The 18,767-nt window shown below is 60.7% G+C and overlaps 1 protein-coding gene across 4 annotated transcripts in view; it reads right to left on the reverse strand.

Moving 5' to 3' along the window:
- ZNF638 (zinc finger protein 638) overlaps positions 1–18,767 on the reverse strand; it is a 46,627-nt gene that overhangs the window by 25,706 nt on the left and 2,154 nt on the right. For 2 of the 4 annotated variants that reach the window (XM_048941708.1, XM_048941706.1), the window contains exons 2-6: positions 10,439–11,999; positions 5,606–5,667; positions 5,372–5,410; positions 3,626–3,966; positions 320–639 (exon numbers count right to left, since the gene is read on the reverse strand). In XM_048941708.1, coding sequence (XP_048797665.1) covers positions 320–639; positions 3,626–3,966; positions 5,372–5,410; positions 5,606–5,667; positions 10,439–11,999 — 2,323 coding nt within the window. Of the gene's footprint in view, positions 1–319; positions 640–3,625; positions 3,967–5,371; positions 5,411–5,605; positions 5,668–10,438; positions 12,000–17,223; positions 17,339–18,767 lie in introns of those variants that run through there. The other 2 variants (XM_048941709.1, XM_048941707.1) reach the window with 2 other exon arrangements.

Raw genomic sequence — 18,767 nt, forward strand, 5'->3', positions numbered from 1 at the left:
ATCCCTCAACCTGCTGGCCACGCTCTGTGCAATGCAGCCCAGGCTGCCATGCTGGCCACGAGGGCACCCTGCTGGCTCATGGCAACCTGTTGTTCCCCAGCTCCCTGCCCGCAGAGTTCCCCTCCAGCACCTCATCCCCCATCCTGTACCGCTGCACGCCGTTATTCCTCCCCAGATGCAAGACTCCACACTTGCTGTTGTTAAACCCCATCTGGTTTCTTCCTGCCCAGCTCTCAGCCTGTCCAGCTCTCGCTGCACAGCAGCACGGCCTTCAGGCTGTCAGCCAATCCTCCCCATCGTCAGCAACGCCGATAATCACCCGGTTATACGGCGCAGCACGAGGCCTGCTGGGCCCTGCGGCTGAGTCGTCCTCCTCCTCTTCCACCTCCTGCTCTTGGGGCAACTCATCGCTTTGAGGAGAGGAGCCGGATGCAGGCAGAGGAACCGCGTCCTTCTTTATGGCCTTGGCAGCAGGGCTCGTTTTGGGGCTTTTCTTCCCTGCGGCCCCATGGCTGGGCGCTGACTTCCCCGATCCCGACGCCCCGGGTGCGGATGCTTGCGATGATTTGTGCTTGTTGAACTCCGCCACAAAGCCGGGTCCCAACGTTTTCATCACCGCCTCCAGAGCTGCCTTCCTGTCTGCCAAAGGAAGGGAAAAGAAGCCTGGTTTTGTCTTTGCTTTACCTCTACTGTTGCTCAGGTCACTGCAGCTTCAGCTTCCTCCAGACCTGATGTCACTGTGCCGCTTGCAGTGAGCTCACACACCTCCAATCCCCTGCATGTCTTTGGGTGGAGATCAGGGGAAATGAAGCCCCAGCCCTGCAGGCATTGGAGGCCAGGCTGGATGTGGCTGTGGGCAGCCTGGGCTGCTGGTTGGTGACCTGCACACAGCAGGGCTTGGAAATGAATGAGCACTGTGGGCCTTTGTAACCCAGGCTGTTCTATGGTTCTATGAAGGCTGGCCTGGTCTGTTCTCTGTGCTCTGCTCCATAAGAAAGGCCTGATTTCATCACCACCGTTCCTTTCCCCACCTCCTTGACACATCCTTCCAATATTTGAAGGGAGCACATAAACAGGAGGGGGAACGGCTGTTTGTGAGGGTGGATGGTGATGGGACAAGGGGAATGGTTTTAAAGTGAGACAGGGGAGGTTTGGGTTGGATATGAGGAGGAAGTTTTTCACACACAGGGTGGTGAGGCACTGGAACAGGTTGCCCAAGGAGGCTGTGATGCCCCATCCCTGCAGGCATTGGAGGCCAGGCTGGATGTGGCTCTGGGCAGCCTGGGCTGCTGGTTGGTGACCTGCACACAGCAGGGCTTGGAGCTGGATGGGTGCTGTGCTCCTGTGCAACCCAGGCCATGCTGGGATTCCATCCACTCTATGATCCCAAACATCTGCCCCAACCTCTCTCCCCCAGGAGCTCTCTTGCAGTTTGTATCCTTCAAGCTGACAAACCACAAAGCCAGCCAAACCTCCAACACTGCAGTATTGGGGGCAGAGGCCACGCTGGCTGGATTTACTCAGCATTTCCTACAGCTACGGAGCAGAGAGCAGAGCAGGGAGCAGAGCAGGGAGCAGAGCAGGGAGCAGAGCAGGGAGCAGAGCAGGGAGCAGAGCAGGGAGCAGAGCAGAGAGCAGAGCAGGGAGAGAGCAGGGAGAGAGCAGGGAGAGAGCAGGGAGCAGAGCAGAGAGCAGGGAGCAGAGAGCAGGGAGCAGAGCAGAGAGCAGAGCAGGGAGCAGAGCAGGGAGCAGAGCAGAGAGCAGGGAGCAGAGCAGGGAGCAGAGCAGGGAGCAGAGCAGGGAGCAGAGAGCAGAGCAGAGAGCAGAGCAGGGAGCAGAGCAGGGAGCAGGGAGCAGAGCAGGGAGCAGAGCAGGGAGCAGGGAGCAGAGCAGAGAGCAGAGCAGGGAGCAGAGCAGAGAGCAGGGAGCAGAGCAGGGAGCAGAGCAGGGAGCAGAGCAGAGAGCAGAGCGGAGCCACTGGGCAGCCCAACAAACTGAACCAGATCCTAGGATGCTGCACTGAATCACAGAACAGCCCAGGTTGGAAGGGACCTCAAGGATGATGAAGCTCCAACCCCCTGTTGCACACAGGGCCACCAACCTCCCCATTGCACAGCAGCCCAGGCTGCCCAGGGCCCCATCCAACCTCCAACACCTCCAGGGATGGATGGGATCATAGGATCACAGCACGGCCTGGGTTGCAAAGGAGCACAGCTCTCATCTCATCCAACCCCTGCTGTGTGCAGGTCACCAACCAGCAGCCCAGGCTGCCCAGAGCCACATCCAGCCTGGCCTCCAATGCCTGCAGGGCTGGGGCATCACAGCCTGCTTGGGCGACCTGTAACAGTGCCTCACCTCCCTGTGCAATAACCTTCCTCCTAACATCCAACCCAAACCTCCCCTGTCTCACTTTAAACCATTCCCCTTGTCCCATCACCATCCACCCTCACAAACAGCCGTTCCCCCTCCTGTTTATCCGCTCCCTTCAAGTCCTGGCAGGCCACCATGAGGTCTCTCCTGACCTTCTCTGCTCCAAGCTGAACAATCCCAGTCCCCTCAACCCTTCACAAACAGCCACCCCAGGAGGGCTCAGAACTGCTGGGAATCCCACAGCAGCTCACACAGAACCACAGAACGGCCGGGGTTGGAAGGGACCTCAAGGGTGATGAAGCTCCAACCCCCTGCTGCATGCAGGGCCACCAACCTCCATATCCAAGGCTACACCAGGCTGCCCAGGGCCCCATCCAACCTCCAACACCTCCAGGGATGGACGGGGCATCACAGCCTCTCTGCAGCTGTTCCAGCCCCTCACCTCTCTCTCTAAAGAACTTCCCCTGACATCCAACCTCATTCTGCCCTCCCTCAGCTCCCAGCCGTTTCCCCTCGTCCTGCTGCCATCTCCCCTTGCACAGAGCTGCCTCCCCTCCTGGCTGCAGGCTCCCTTCAGGCACTGCAGGCTGCACTTTGCTCACCCTGCAGCTCCTCTCCTCCGTGCTGCAGAGCCCAGCTCCCTCAGCCTGGCTTTGTGATCAATGCTGCAGCCCTCTGAGCATCTCTGTGGCTCCTCTGCTCCCTCTCCAACAGCTCCCTGTCTTTCTCACAGCATCACAGAATGGCCGGGGTTGGAAGGGACCTCAAGGATCACGAAGCTCCAACCCCCTGCTGCATGCAGGGCCACCAACCTCCATATCCAAGGCTACACCAGGCTGCCCAGGGCCCCATCCAACCTCCAACACCTCCAGGGATGGACGGGGCATCACAGCCTCTCTGCAGCTGTTCAGCCCCTCCCCGCTCTCACAGCACACAACTTCCCCTCACACCCAACCCCAATCTGCCCTCCCTCAGCTCCCAGCTGTTTCCCCTCGTCCTGCTGCCATCTCCCCTTGCACAGAGCTGCCTCCCCTCCTGGCTGCAGGCTCCCTTCAGGCACTGCAGGCTGCACTTTGCTCACCCTGCAGCTCCTCTCCTCCGTGCTGCAGATCCCAGCTCCCTCAGCCTGCCTTTGCGATCGATGCTGCAGCCTCCACTGCAAGCCTTTCAGGACCAGCCCTTCCCTACAAGCAAACCCTCCTGAACGCCCACCCCGAGGCCACGACCCGTCCACCCCCCCGCGTCCCCTCCGTACCTTGGGATCTGCTGGTCCTCCTCGACGCCCAGTCATTGCTGGAGGAGCGCTGCGGCCGCGGGCTGCCCCGCAGGGGGTTCCTGGACCTCTGAGGTGACCGTGACCAGTGCCTGGGGCTCAGGCGTCGCACCGGCCGCGGGCTTCGGCTCCTGGGTCGTGCTGGGCGATAGCGGCCCGGGCTCCTGGAGCGCGAGCGGGAGTGGCGGGGAGCATGGCTGGAGGCCGCGGGCCTGGGGCGCCTGGGGCCGGGGCTGGCCGAGTTGGAGCGGTGCTTGGGGGTCTGGTTCTCCTTCCTGTCCGCGGCATTCCTGAGGAAAGAGAGGATGCTGGTGAGTCCTGACCTGGAGGTAAATCATAGAGTCGCTGAATGGGGTGGGTTGGAAGGGAGATCAAAGAGAGAAGAACCATGGAGTGATGGGGTTGGGTTGGGAGGGTCCTAGAAGGGCACAGAACCATGGAGTGCTGGGGTTGGAAAGGTCCTTGAAGGTCATAGAACCATGCAATGCTGGGGTTGGGTTGGAAAGGTCCTTAAAGGTCACAGAACCATGGAATGCTGGGGTTGGGTTGGAAGGGTCCTTAAAGGGCACAGAATGCTGGGGTTGGGTTGGAAGAGTCCTTAAAGGGCATACAACCATGGAATGCTTGGGTTGGGTTGGAAGGGTCCTAGAAGGGCAAACAACCATGGAATGCTGGGGCTGGAATGGTCCTTAAAGGAAACAGAACCATGGAATGCTGGGGTTGGGTCAGGAGGGTCCTAGAAGGGCAAACAACCATGGAATGCTGGGGTTGGAAGGGTCCTTAAAGGTCACAGAATGCTGGGGTTGGGTTGGAAGGGTCCTTAAAGGTCACAGAACCATGGAATGCTGGGGTTGGAAAGGTCCTTGAAGGTCACAGAACCATGGAATGTTGGGGTTGGGTTGGGAAGGTCCTTAAAGGTCACAGAACCATGGAATGCTGGGGTTGGGTTGGGAGGGTCCTAGAAGGGCAAACAACCATGGAATGCTGGGGTTGGAAGGGTCCTTAAAGGGCACAGAACCATGCAATGAGCTGACTTGGGTTGGAAGGGTCCCCAAAGATCACAGAAGGACAGAATCATATCACAGTTGGGTCGGAAGGGATCCAAAATCCCCCCCAGTCCCTCCCCCATCATCTCAGGCTGCCCAGGGCCCCCCAGCCCTCTGAGCGGTGGGACCCAACGCAGTGCAGATGAGGCAGGGCACGCACTGAGCCCAGCAGCCCAGCCTGCCCCTCGTCATCCTCCTGCCCACACCGAGCCCTACAGTGCCAAACACACAGCCTGCCCCACAGCGCCCCAACCAGGCACAGCCTGGTGGATCTGACGCTGAGGAGCCTTTCAGAGACACTCCGGGCCCACTCTGCAAAATGAACCTGACTTCTTTCCGTGCTCCTTTGCTTGTTAACTCAGTATTCGGCTTCTCAGGATGTCTAACAGACGGCAAAAGCCCCTTTACTCCCATTTGCACTGCGGTCGAAACGCGCGCATCGAAGCAGTAAAACAACCCAAACTCACTGAGCCGCTCTGCTGAGCTGGCCCCAAGTTCTGTGCCAACACAACACTGGAGTTATTAAGGAACTCGGGACAATAGCTGCTCTGATGGCCCATGTGATGGCACCACAGAAAGGGAAGGCAAGGCTCATAGAGCCCGGCAGTAAACAAAGCTGGGAAACGAACCGTGTTAACGAGCATAGCGGCAAATTAAGAAGCTGTAATCAAGGAGTGGTTACCGCTTTGAAGAGCGAGACTCGGGGTTCCAGTCGGGGTACCTGTGGGGTCAGAACACAGCCATCAGCCACAGGATCCCATCCTCAGCCAAATGCAGCTCCCAGGGAACGCTGCAGCTCAGCCCCGCGGCGCCCACCCCCAGCCCCGGCCCAGCTGGGCTCAGTGGTGCACAGGGAGCCTCATCCGCACCGAAAACATTTGTGCCCCCCTCCCCCGTTTTGAAACCGAAGCCTTACTGTTGTCGTAAGTGGCGGCAGCTCTCGATGTGGGAAGGGGTGTTCTGGTGCAGGATCCAGTCCTGGGGGGAGAGAGAACACAGGCACAGGGGTGGGTGAGCACACAGCATGCCCATGGCGGGCCACAAGCTGCAGGGCCTCAAGCTGCAGGGCCACAAGCTGCAGGGCCTCAAGCTGCAGGGCCACAAGCTGCAGGGCCGTGGTGCCTCCCCTCCCATCGCCAGCCAGCCCTGCCAGCGAGGCGGTGAGGTCGGAGCGCTCTCCTGGCATCAGCACTCTTGGTGCAAGAGATGAAACACGGCAACGACTGGGGGAGGCTGCTGCAGAACACAGAGCACGACCGCCTCCCTGGCTGTTGGGCTGTGTGAGCCCCTGTGCTGTGCTGAGCTGAGCTGCCAACACGATGCAGCACCAGGAGGGCCCCGGTGCTGCAGCCGAAGCACGGCTCGCCCTGCCTGGCACCATCACCCAGCACTCCTGGCACCCAGAGGCCATGAACGAGTCCCACGCGCCTCGCCAGCCCCAGCCATCGCTCTGTAGGAGAGCTGCGACCACAGCCCTGCCTGAGGAGGGGTGAAGCACAACACAAACCCAGAGCCACAGCACCAGCCCTAGGAACTCCTCCATGCGGTCGAAGGAAAGCACAACAGAGCAGGCAGCTGCACCAAGACTGCCCTCAAAGTGCCAGCGCCGAGCTGCTGGTGGGTGCTAAACCTGCTGCCGAAGGGTTGGCAGGGGGACCAGCGCTGAGCCCTGCAGGCAGCGCCCGCTGCGGTGCTTGGGGAGCGCAGCAGCCATCTCACAAACCAGGGCTGCCCTTCCAATTGCACGCCGGTTGCTAACAAAGCACAATAAAACCGTTCTAACGCTCCACAAAAGCGCTCAGCTGGCACAAAGTTGCTCGTGGGCTGCAAGGCCGACGCGGGGCCTCGATGGAAAGTCGGTGGTGGCTTCCTCGAAGCGTGCCGGGGGGGGGGACACCACGTGCCAGCACACCACTGCTTGGTGCTTGTGAGGAAAGCAGAGTTATTTCCAGTGCCTGAAGCAGAATGTGAGTCTGTGTGTCCCAGCCAAGGGAAGGGCTGATGGAACAGCCTGCAGGCTCTCAGCAGCACCGCGTGCACAGCACCAGGAGCAGCAGCGCAGCACTGTGAGCTCTGTGCATCCCCGCTGTGCTGCTGGAGAGCATCCTCACTCTTCAGCTCAGAGATCCTCCTTCCCAACAAGCTCACGTCCTTCTCTTCTTCCAGCCTTCGCTGCAGCAACGCATCCTCACATCGTTACAGGAGCCTCCATCCGTGTGCATTCCTCCCCTCCAGCACTGAGGGCTGCAGGCACCTCTGTGGGTCACCCAGCCCAGGAGCCTCACCATTCAAGCAGAGAGCAAGCACTGCAAGGTTGGACGTCAGGGGAAGTTGTGTGCTGTGAGAGCGGGGAGGGGCTGAACAGCTGCAGAGAGGCTGTGATGCCCCGTCCATCCCTGGAGGTGTTGGAGGTTGGATGGGGCCCTGGGCAGCCTGGTGTAGCCTTGGATATGGAGGTTGGTGGCCCTGCATTGGCGGGGGTTGGAGCACTGGAACAGGCTGCCAGGGGAGCTGTGGGGTCTCCTCCTCTGGAGATGTTCAAGTCTCACCTGGACGCCTACCTGTGCAACCTGCTGTAGGAACTGCTTTGGCAGGGGGTTGTTCTCCATCATCTCTAGAGGTCCCTTCCAAGCCCTGCAATGCTGTGATCACCCCTGAGGTCCCTTCCAACCCGGGCCATCCTGTGGTTCTGTGAAGCCGTGGTGCTGGGCTGGAGATGCAGAGCTGCTGCTGAGCGTCACCATTCCACGTGGGCTGGAAACGAGGTGGCTGAAGGCAGAAATCACCCTTCAGTACTGCGCCTGAAGTACTGAAGTGAAAGCAAAGCGCTCACAACACGCTTCACCCCGCTGGGAGGCTGCCAACAGTCCTGCAGAGAACAGCAAGGTGAGATTGCAGCTAACAGGCAGCGGGATGGATCTCCATCGGGACACAAACGTGCTTCTGCTGACCCACCGTGCACACAAGGACTGCACTGCGCCTCACAGCAGCACCGCGGGGCTCCCTGTGGGTCCCTTCCCAGAGCAGAGCTGTGCCATGCTGAGCGCTGCCCTCAGTGCAGGCAGCTCCATGGAGAGGCATCCGAGGAGCGCAGGCACATTCAGGTGCGTGACTCTCCAAACACAGCTCTCCTTTTTATGCTGAGGTCTCCCTGAGCTGCTTCAGCTTCGGTTTCATCCGAGCTCGTTAATGAGCAATGTTAATTACCCAAGGAAAACGAGCGGATGCTGCAGGGTGCGTCGGGCTGGGCTCCACGAGGGACAGGGAGGCTGGGGGGCCAAAGGGACGCAGCCCAGGGATGCAGAGATGGAGCGGCGGGGGCACGGCTCTGACGTGGGCTGTCCTCCATGGGCGCCGCTGCCAAAGAGTCACAGCACAATGAATGCTGCTGGCGAGCGCTGAGCTCTGAGTCCATCATTTCAGCAACGCTGTAACTCTGCTGCTGGACCTGGAGTCGCTTTCAGTGCTGGATAAGAAGGCTCTTCTCATTCGATACGCTCCATCCTCTCCAAAACTCAGCAGCTGCTGTGCCGTGAGCCATCGCCGCGCTGCTTCCTTCTGAACACACGCAGATGTTGCTACAGGACTCAGTGGGGAAATAGCAGGTTGGACCTGGTGCTCTCAGAGGACCCTGCCAATCTCGGTGATGCCACGATCAAACCTTCCCAGCCGGCCCCGTCACGAAGGCAGCACTTTGTAGCGCGGCATCTCAAAGCCGCACATCGCAGCTCGGCCCCACGCGGCACAACTCGCCACCTCCCAAAAGCAGCCCTGTGCTCCCACTGAGCTCAGGGAGGGAGGAAAGGCAGCGAGGTCGATGTAGGAACCCACATAGGGACACAAAGCTGCAGCCCCACAGCGCCGAGGGCAGCGAAATGGGGAGGGGTGCGGAGCACAGGGCTGCTGAGGAGCTGAGGGAGCTGGGAGTGTGGAGGGGGAGAAGAGGAGCTGAGGGGAGACCTGGCTGCACTCTGCCACCTCCTGAAGGGAGGCCGTGATGTCAAAGGGCCTGGCCTCTTGTCCCATGCAAATAGTAGGAGCTGAGGAAACGGCCAGCAGTTGTAGCAGAGGAGGTTTGGGTCGGACAGGAGGCAGAACTGCTTCTCTCAGGGCTCAGGCCCTGCAATGGCTGCCCAGGAGGTGGGGGAGGCGCCTGGCTGAAGAGCTGCGTGCTGTGCTTTGGTGCTGGTGGTGGCAGCGGTGATGAGGAGATGGTTGGACTGCATGATCTTACAGGTCGTTTCCAACCTTGGGATCCTATGATTGTATGAAAAGTCAGCTCCTCTGGCAGCGCCGGCAGTCCATGGAGCAGGAGGAAGCTCAGTCCTTCAGCTCACACGGGAACTGAGGGCGCTTCTCCAAGCCCTGCCCCGTGGTGAACACAAACCCTCGTCTGTTACCTGTTCCATTTCAGACGTTCTTCTCTGGAACGCAGCTTCCCCTCCAGTTTCCCGTCCTGCTGCATTTCTTCCCAACCAGGAGAGCTCCAGCACTGCGATGCCCCTGGTGCAGCTGCCAGCACTGCAGCAGCCACGCGCCATCCGAAACGCAGCAACCTTGCACAGCTCTGCCCCCACAGGCTTCATGTTTGGGGAGAGCTACTTCCAATTCCAACACACGGAGCCAATAACCAAACCACACAGTTGTTTCAAGTCACGTTCTTGTGGGTTCCGCCACGTCAAGCTCAGCTCCTTCAAGGAACACCTACGGCTTTCAGGATTCTCTTCTCCCTCTTCTTCCTTCCCGTCCTGGTTTTATGGGTTTTGTTTGTCAGTATTCCACACCATAACGTCATGTAATGCACTGGGGTTTGATTTCTGATGCTCGAGTTCCGAATGTTTGTCTGATGGAGAAGAATGACATTTCCCCAGGAGGCTTTGTGCTCAGCAAGGAGATAAAACTCCATGCAAGCTCACCAGATTCCTTCTTCTTCACCTGCTCTTCTTCACCTGCTCTTCGCCGTCTGCTTCTCTTCATTCACTCCACTGGGCTGCACTTCTCACCCCAGCACTGCGCTGAGCCCTACCTACCATTCACACAAACTCTCCCTCTCTCATTGCACTTTGCTAATACTACATTTAACAAATCATTTGTTCCACCTCGGATTATTGCCGTTGTTTTCCAGTATTTTGGGGTCCCCCGTTTCCCTTTTCCGGAGGCACAGATCCGCAGATCCCTCTGCCCTGCTGGTCACGGAACCGGGCCGAAGCAGCCCGCAAACCGCTGACGCTTCCTCTTCTTCCACCACGGGCTGATGCCACCCACAGCTCCGCGGCCCGGCTGGGTGGATGGAGAGCTGCACGCACCGCTCACAGCTGGGAGCCTCCCCTGGGCCAGCCTGGAAGGCGATGTGGGTACAGAGCGGCAGCGCTCTGCCGGCGTCGCCTCTGCAGCAGCGGGGCTGAGCACACCAACGTGGGGTGCTCTCACCTGCCCCCCCTGGGTCAGCACAGCGCCGCCGACAACCAGGCAACGTCAGTGGTTTAAGCAGGCGACGAAGGGTTCGTTCTGCTGCTCGGAATCCAAAGGCAGACCTTGCTTTTAACACGAGAGCAACCCGAACAACGCGCACGAGGTTGGACACAGAGCACGCTGTGCGGCACGGCGCTCGTCCTGCGCCGCCTGACATCGGCACCTCGGCACTCAGGCCGCTGAGCAGCAGCACAGCCAGTAAAACATCAGCTCCCCACCCAGAGCAGCGGGTAAGGAGCTGGGTACAACTACGGCAATAAGCTGTAAAGACACTCACCTTCATACGAGCGCATTCTACGTTACACAGAGAACACATATGTGGGAATATTCTCGGCGACGTCGCATAGTAGTCATTCATCATTGACGGGGTGGGCAAGCGTTTGATCTTCTGCGAGTCCGACTGCAGGAAGGACGGCAGCCACGACGCCTTCACAACGCCAAAGGGGGACTTAATGGGCCCTTCGGGCTGCGGCTGGAAGGGCTTCTGCCCCATCCCGGAGCTCTGGGCGCTGGGCTGGCTGCTCCCGGCCTCGTGCTGGATCCTGTCCCGCTGCTCCAGGATGGCCAGCAGCTCTGCCGAGAAGGGCGGCTGGGGGAGGACGGGGACGACGGGCTGCGAGATGAGCGGCGGCACGACGGGCTGCGCCATGGGCGGCACGGCCAGCGGCAGGATGGGCGGCATGACAGGCAGCACCGCGGGCGGGGGGCCGGCCTTCCCCACGGGCGCCGCGCACAGCCCGCCCGCCTTCCCCGCTGGCTCCGCTGGGAAAAATGGGTGAGGGTTGGCCGGGTCGCTCTGGAAAGCCGGCGGGGGCTTCATGACGTCCTGCGGTGGGAAGGCCGGGCCGCACGCCACGCCGGCCGGCGGGACGCCCATGGGCACGCTCTGCTCTCGGTGGAACTCTTCCCTCTTCTCTCCGCCCGGCGCTTCGGGGTTGTAGGGCCGTGCTTCCAGAGGCTCCTCTCTCAGCGCTTCCACGTTGTAACCGCGCACCTCCAGAGGATCCTCGGTGTACCCGTACTTGCTGGCGTGCCCGTAGTCGATCACCTTGCCCTTGACGGCCGCGCCGCTCGTCCCGCTCATCGCTTCTCCTCGGCTCTGGGAATGCAGGCTGGGCAAAGGCTGGCCCATCTTCCGCATCCGTATCTCTCTGAGGATGAGCGGCATGTTCTCGGGGGTCAGCTGGTCATCCGGGTAGCGACTGAGCTCCTCCAGATCTTCGTTGGACAGCCCGAAGCTCGCCAAGATGCTGGACGCGCTCTCCGGCGTGTAGCGGTTCTGCGCTGCGGCGTTCTGCTCCGGGATTCGGGCCGGGGGCTTCTGCGAGACCACCGGCGGGGGCGGGCAGGGGCTGCCGTCCCAGCGGCCGGCGCGCACGTCGCCCTTCTGCTCCTGGTGCAGGCTGCCCTTGGCCTTGGCCTGCCGCGGGTCGGCCCTGTGCAGGGTGACGCGGACGTTGATGCGCTGCGAGCCGGTCCACGGGACGCTGTCCTGCCCCGACGCGCGCGGCGCTGCCCCCCGGGGTGCTCCTGGGGCCGGGGGTCTCTGCGGGCCCGTCACACCCTGGAAGGATCCCGGGGGCTTCGCTGCCGACGGGTTGGGTCCTCTCGGCCGCTGCGGCAACGCTCCTCTGGGGCTAAACATGGCGCTTTTCAGAACGGCCCGGCCGAAGGAAGCATGAGGAGGCGCGGAGCTGCTGGCGGTCAACTGCTGCAGAGCCAACTGGGTCTTAATGTGAGCAAGCTGAAAAGGAGGAGGGCCCAACACAAGCGGGCTGGCAATGCCAAGGTTCAAGGAATTCACAAGTGGAGCGAAACTTTCCAAGAACAACACAAAGCTGAAAGTTAAAAGACAAGGGTTAGATGGTTCAGCGGTGCACCGGCTGCGCGCTGTGGGTTCTATAACCAGTGAGAAAAACAGGGCAGGTCAGAAAACAGCACTTCAATGGCCCTTCGAATGGCACTTCTACATCCAAGTTCACAAAGCCGCCAACAACAGCGCTGCCCGTCGCTCACACGGCCTCACCCCGCAGTCTGCTCCCAGGCAGACAGGTTGGACCCAACGCGTTCAGTGTCACAGAGAACAAAATCCCGAGACGACAGCATTTTCCAAGACCCGACATTTCAGGTCTTTAAGAACAACGTTATCGCGCGCGCCGTGTCGGGAGCCGTAAACCAAAGGGTTTGGAGCCCACTGCGAACGCTTCGCAAAGTGAAATCGTGGTGCAGAGGAATGAGAACAGAGGCAGTTTGGGAGTGAGGCGGCTGCGGAGCTGCAGGCAGGACGGCTGGCAGAGCTCCCACGGCAGCTCCCTTGGGGAACTACAGCATCCTGAAAGCATCCGCGGGGCGCGGTGGCCGCATCCTGCGCCTGCAGCTCCGTCTGGCAGATGTGCGAGGCAAGATTTGGTACTGAGACAACTTGAGATGGAAAGGTGTAAAGTCGTACGAAGGCTGGGGATACGGCATGCAGAACGGCAGCGGAACCCGTCGGCTTTTAACTCAGCTGAGACCAGCCGTGCAGCAGAACGCGTGGATGCAGGCAGAACACAGCAGGGCTTCGCAGCTCGGCTCTGCCTCCCGCCTGCACACCGCACACAGGTGAACCCCCAACCCCTGGAGGCGGGCAGCGACCCGAACAAAGCTGGACTCAACACAGCCACAGTGAAACCAGGGGCAAGGAGACGCATGGAGAACATGGAAGAACCTTCTCTAGTCACTGGGGAAGGTCTGCCCTGCAGACGCAGCCCGGCACAATCAGGGCAAAGATAATTGGCTGCTGATTTCTCTCACTAAACGCTGCTGAATTTGCAGGCTCCGTGTGAGTTACATTTCAACAGAACAAGCTGGGAAGCTGAGCGTGGCGCAGAGGCAGCCAGCAGTGCTGTCCAGACCTTCACCCAAATGCCCCTGAGCATCCTCACTGCTCAGCCGAGCTCAGCGCCACACAACCCCTCCGCTCCCTGCAAAGCCACAGCACGCAGAGCAGCTCGCTGGCAGCCCCCTGCTGGAAGCCACCGCTCCGCGTCCTGCCAGCCAGCCCTGACATCGCAGCCACCAGCACAGGTAGAGAAGAAAACAGCCAAGTGAAGCACAGGCACCCATCTCCTTCCACAGAAGCACGGGCTGTAAAACAGCCTCAAAAGCCAAGCAACATCCTTTGCTTCTGCCACCCCCCAGCTGCGTACCCACGCTGCTCAGCAGCGGCCACAACGCGCGGCTTGCTCCGTGCTGCGGTGCAGAACCTGCTGCTGGAACCCAGCCTGCCACGGTCTAACCCAGCAATGCTCTCCTGCTGGATGTGTGTGAATGCCTGCTGCCAGGCCCCTGCACGCAGCACCCAGCAGAGAGCAGCCACACACATTCACAACCCAGTGCATGAGCTCTCCAGAAACCCACAGCGCCGAGGAAAGCTGTCCTGGCTCTGCTGGGATGCAGCTGCGTCCATCCCAAGGCCTGGATGCCCCATGCAGCTCCCTTGGCTCTGCTGTTTCACAAGGACCTCCCCGAGTCCTCGAGGAGTCTCTTCCCTTCTCCAGCTGTGCTGCCCCACACAGTGATGCTGGTGGGGTCCTGCAGGCACTCGGGTGCTGCTCTCACAGTCCCTGACAACACCAAGGGCTGTGCTTCCAGTCAGCCACCAGCAGATTTCTGCCACGAAGCCCAGTACAACCTGCCCAGAAACGGGGCCCTGCTCCACCGACTGCTGGATCTGCAGACAGGAGTCCCTTAGGGAGACCTCAGCCCTCCTGCTGCGCCTGCAGACCCGCCTGCCAGCAGCCCATGCAGCACTGTTCCTGCATGGACCCTTTCCAGCTTCACAGCCCCCCACAGCCCGCATCCGCAGCACTGAGGTCTGAGATGACACCACCCCCTCTTCCAGTCCTCTCCATGGTGGCACAGGGCCTGCAGCTCCATCCCCTGCGCAGGGACAACAGACAGCACAAGGCAGTAGGAACGCTACAGCAGGCTGAGAAACTGAAAGTCGCTGCAGGCAGCTGGGCAGGATCCATCCCAGAGGGGAGGAGGAGGAAGGTGAAGCTGTTGTGCCCGCAGCACCAGGATGAGGCCGGGCCCCAGGTGCTGCTTCTTCTGCAAGCTGCCCAGGCAGAGCAAAACAGGGAGATGTTTGTGAGAGCAGTCCTTATTTCCTTATCAACAGCTCTAAGGCAACATTAGGCCACAGCTACCAAAGGGAAACGAGTAAAAGACACTCAAGAGAAAAGAGAAGAGGGGAGAGAGAGACAGAAAACGGAGAGGTTTCACCACCCTTTGGATCCAGCGCTGTTCCAGGCTGGGGATGTGGGCTGGAAGGCAAACACGCACGCTCGCTGTCGCAGTCGGGCTGTGCAGGGCTGCCCTCGGGGCAGCAGCTCCTTCGTGTCTGCCTGGGTTCCACATTCGGGAGTCCTCAGCAGGGGCCTCTGTTGGCCACGCTCCCCCCAGTGAGGTCAGTCTGAGCTGTCAGTCCATTCACACTCAGATGGTTCTCAGCCGCCGGAGTCGCCCAGCACTGAGAGCAGCAGGTGCCAGTCCTTAGGAAGCAGAGAAAGCAGCTTGCTGCTCCACCGCAGGCCTCGATCCGTCTCTCCCGGCTTCCCTCCTGCAATGCTTCCCGCTCCGCTTGCTTCACACAAGACAGGCCAAGCCCCTCCATGGCCGCAGACACCCCACCAAGCACAGTAAGCTCCATCCAGCCTGCTCCAAGTCATCTCCGTGCCCCAAAGGCTGCAGCCAAGCACCTGCAGCGCTGCCAGGCCTCCCCCACCTCAGCAGGGCCAAGGAAAGGTACAAAAAAAAGAGCAAGAAGTGCTGAGAAAACTCACAGGTAAGATAAAGGTGGCCTCGAGGCACGAGAATAAAACCCTACAGCTCTGATGCTGCCACAGGTTCCCTCCCAGCACCGGTCACGTCAGGACACTTCACATCCCAATAGAAGGAAATCCGTGGGAGTCTTCCAGGAAGGAACCCTCCCAAGAAGGCCAACAAACGATGCTTCAGCACTGTTATGGAACACCAGCAGCAAGAATGGGTGTCTTCTCCAAATTCCACCTCCCGTGTGAAACTGCAGAGCAGCACAGATCCTGCGCTGCTTCCTTCGCGCACGCATCCACACACAGCGGCTCTGAGGCACGCAGAGCTCTGAGCACCAACGCTTCAGCCTCGAAGCCCCTACGTAAAGCATCCAGCTCTGTTCACAAAACCCCCCGGTGGCAAAGGAATAAGAAACCATTTCATTTACCTTTAGACCCCAGAGAGCATTTCTGCGCCGCTCCCCATCCGCAGGCAGAACCGAACGGGGTGGTGGAGCCCTGCAGAACCCAGCCTGCGCCCAACCACGCAGCATTTGGGCAGGGGAAGGGAATGTTTTGCAGGCAACGCGGAGCCCCACCCCGGGATAAACAGCTCCCACTGCCACTCGTCATAGAGAGCAGCACATCCCCACCCCTCCAGCACAGGCTGCTCTGTTTGTTCTGGCAGGAGGCCCTCAAAGGATTGGGAAAGAATGCGATGCAACGCAAGATATTCCTTGCCCCCGAGGAGAGCTTCTCCTTACCTCACAGCATCCACCCTCCAGCACAGCTCAGGGCAGCGCCAGGACTTCGTCTCAGCTGCGAGAGCCACGAGCAGGAGGGCTGAGCCTGGAGCTGAGCTCAGGGCTGGGCTGTGGATCGTGAGGGCGACCGCTGCTTTCCGGTCTTCTAAACGCACACTGAGTTCTTGTCACCGAACCGCAGCGTATCCCGAGAGGAAAGGAACCCACAAGCATCATAGTGCTGTGCCCCTTCAGTGCTCTTTTCCAATGACTCCGTGGAGGAACAGAACAGGAAGAGGCTGCCCAGAGACGTGGTGGAAGCTCCATCCCACGAGCCATGCAGGCAGGATGGGGCCTGGGCTCCTGCTCAGGGCAGGGCGGTGGGAGCAGACGGCTCCTGAAGGCCCCCCCCAACTCTATGAAAATAAACCTGAAGAATTTAACGACCTGTACCTCGTTACTGCACTGGAACAAGTGGCTTGGAGAAGAGAAGGGTCCAGGGAGACCTCACAGTGCCATTCCAATACTTGAAGGGAGGGAATAAACAGGAATAAGAATGTTTGTTTGGTGACAGGACAAGGGGGAATGGTTTGAAACTGAGACAGGGGAGGTTTAGGTTGGATGTTAGGAGGAAGTTTTTCACACACAGGGTGGTGAGGCACTGTTACAGGTTGCCCAAGGAGGCTGTGATGCCCCAGCCCTGCAGGCATTCAAGGCCAGGCTGGATGTGGCTCTGGGCAGCCTGGGCTGCTGGTTGGTGACCTGCACACAGCAGGGGTTGGAACTGGATGAGCGCTGTGCTCCTTTGCAACCCAGGCCATGCTGTGATTCTATGGGGGGATCTATGGGGGGGGGGGAATCTATGGAGGGGGGATGTATGGGTCCCTTGGTGACCCTGCACACGGCAGCAGTGAGATGCTCGTTGTGGCCCTTTTCAACCCAGGCCATTCCATACCGCCCTAGGAGGTGAAGCAGCGCAGCTCCGTGCCTCACAGGCAGCCCAACATCCGCGCACCGATGGCTACGGAAGCACGGCAGAAACCCTCGGGTGGGAAAAAACCCTTTGGGATCGCACAGCCCACAGCACTGAGCGCAGCCCAGCGGGGCCGCCGGGCACAACGAGACACCCGGCACAACGCGGAGCCGCCGGCGGACAAAGCGCCCGCAGCGTCCGTCAGCGCCGAGGGAAACGAGAGGAACCGCGGCTCCGGGCTCCTCTCAGCGCTCCTGAGGCTGCGCGGGATGCGGGCCCGGAAGAGAAGCGGCCCCAAGGGACGCGGGCCCAAAAGGGATGCGGGCCCAAGGCTCCCCTGCGGGCTCCCCGGCCTCTCCGGAGCCGCACGACCCCCCGACCGAGCGGAGATGGAGCCCGGCTGCAGCGCGGCGCCTCCTTGCACAAACCGCCCCGCAGCTCCGAACCGCCGCTCCCGGCCCGCCGCCCCGCAGCGCGGCTCCGGCCGCCATTTTGTGCGGCCCCTCAGCGCGGCGCAGGCCCGGGGGGCGGCCTGGCGGCCTTGCGGCCCTACCTCTCCCGGCCGCCCGGGGCGGCTCCCCCGTCCTCCTCCGGTTCCTCCCGCCGCCTGCGGGCCGAGACGAGCCGGGCCGAGCGGAGCGCCTCGGCGACGCGGCCTTAACGGACGGACGGAGCGACGCTGCGGGCGCCGCGCCGAGGCGCATGCGCGATGCGCCGCCGCGCCTGCGCGCCGGACGCGGAGAGGATCTGCAGTGCGCATGCGCGGCCGCTCGTCTGGGCTCCGAGGGCCCGTGCGCATGCGCTGAGCGCTGTGCGACGGGGCATCCCGGGAGCGCCGCTATCAGAGAGCGCCCCCGTGTGGGCTGGAGGAGTGAGCTGCCACCTTGCTGCCCACCAGCGCACCCGCTGGCTCACGGTCAACGTATGGCCAACCGTTGGTCAACTGCTGACCAACAACTGGTCACCCATTGGTCAACGAATGGGCTCTCAGTCAACAGCCAGGGCACCATTTGTGTCACAGCCACCACGGCACCCTCCTGGCTCTGCTCACCCATCGCTCAGTGCTCTTTCTTGGCCACCAGGGCACCCTGCTGGATCGTGGTCACCCTGTGGGCAACCATTGGTCAACTGATGGTCAGCCAGGACGCCTCCTTGGCCACCAGAGCCCCCTGCTGGCTCACGGTTACCCCGTGGTCACTTGTTGGTCAACTGCTGGTCATCCAGGACACCATTTGTGTCACCTTCTTGGCCACCAGGGCACCTTGATGGCTCATGGTCACCTTCTGGTCAACCGTTGGTCAACTGTTGGTCAAGTGATGGTCAGCCAGGACACCTCCTTGGCCACCAGGGCACCCTGCTGGCTCGTGGTCACCCTGTGGGCAACCATTGGTCAACTGTCAGTCAAGAACTGGTCACCATTGGTCAACCGTTGGCCATCCAGGATGTCATTTGCATCACTTTCATGGCTACCAAGGCACACTGATGGCTCATGGTCACCCTGTGGTCAATCACTGGTCAACTGCTGGTCATCCAGGATGCCATTTGTGTCACCTCCTTGGCCACCAGGGCACCCTGATGGCTCATGGTCACCTTCTGGTCAACCGTTGGTCAACTGTTGGTCAAGTGATGGTCAGCCAGGACACCTCCTTGGCCACCAGGGCACCCTGCTGGCTTGTGGTCACCCTGTGGGCAACTGTCAGTCAACAACTGGTCACCCATTGGTCAACTGCTGGTCATCCAGGACACCATTTGTGTCATTTCCTCAGCCCTCAGGGCACCCTGCAGACTCGTGGTCACCCCATGGCCTTCTTGGCCACCAGAGCACCCTGATGGCTCATGGTCACCCTGTGGTCACCTGTTGGTCACCTGTTGGTCACCTGTTGGTCATCCAGGACGTCATTTGCATCACTTTCATGGCTACCAGGGCACACTGTTGGCTCATGGTCACCCTACGGTCAACCACTGATCAACTGTTGGTCATCCAGGACGCCATTTGTGTCACCTTCTTGGCCACCCTGTTGGCTCACAGGAAGCAGCAGGAGGGGTTTGATGGTTCCAGCTGTGAAAGGACGCAGATGACGAGGAGATCGGCTCCAT

This window comes from Lagopus muta, chromosome 4, assembly GCF_023343835.1.
Source record: "Lagopus muta isolate bLagMut1 chromosome 4, bLagMut1 primary, whole genome shotgun sequence".
Classification (NCBI taxonomy): Eukaryota; Metazoa; Chordata; class Aves; order Galliformes; family Phasianidae; genus Lagopus; species Lagopus muta.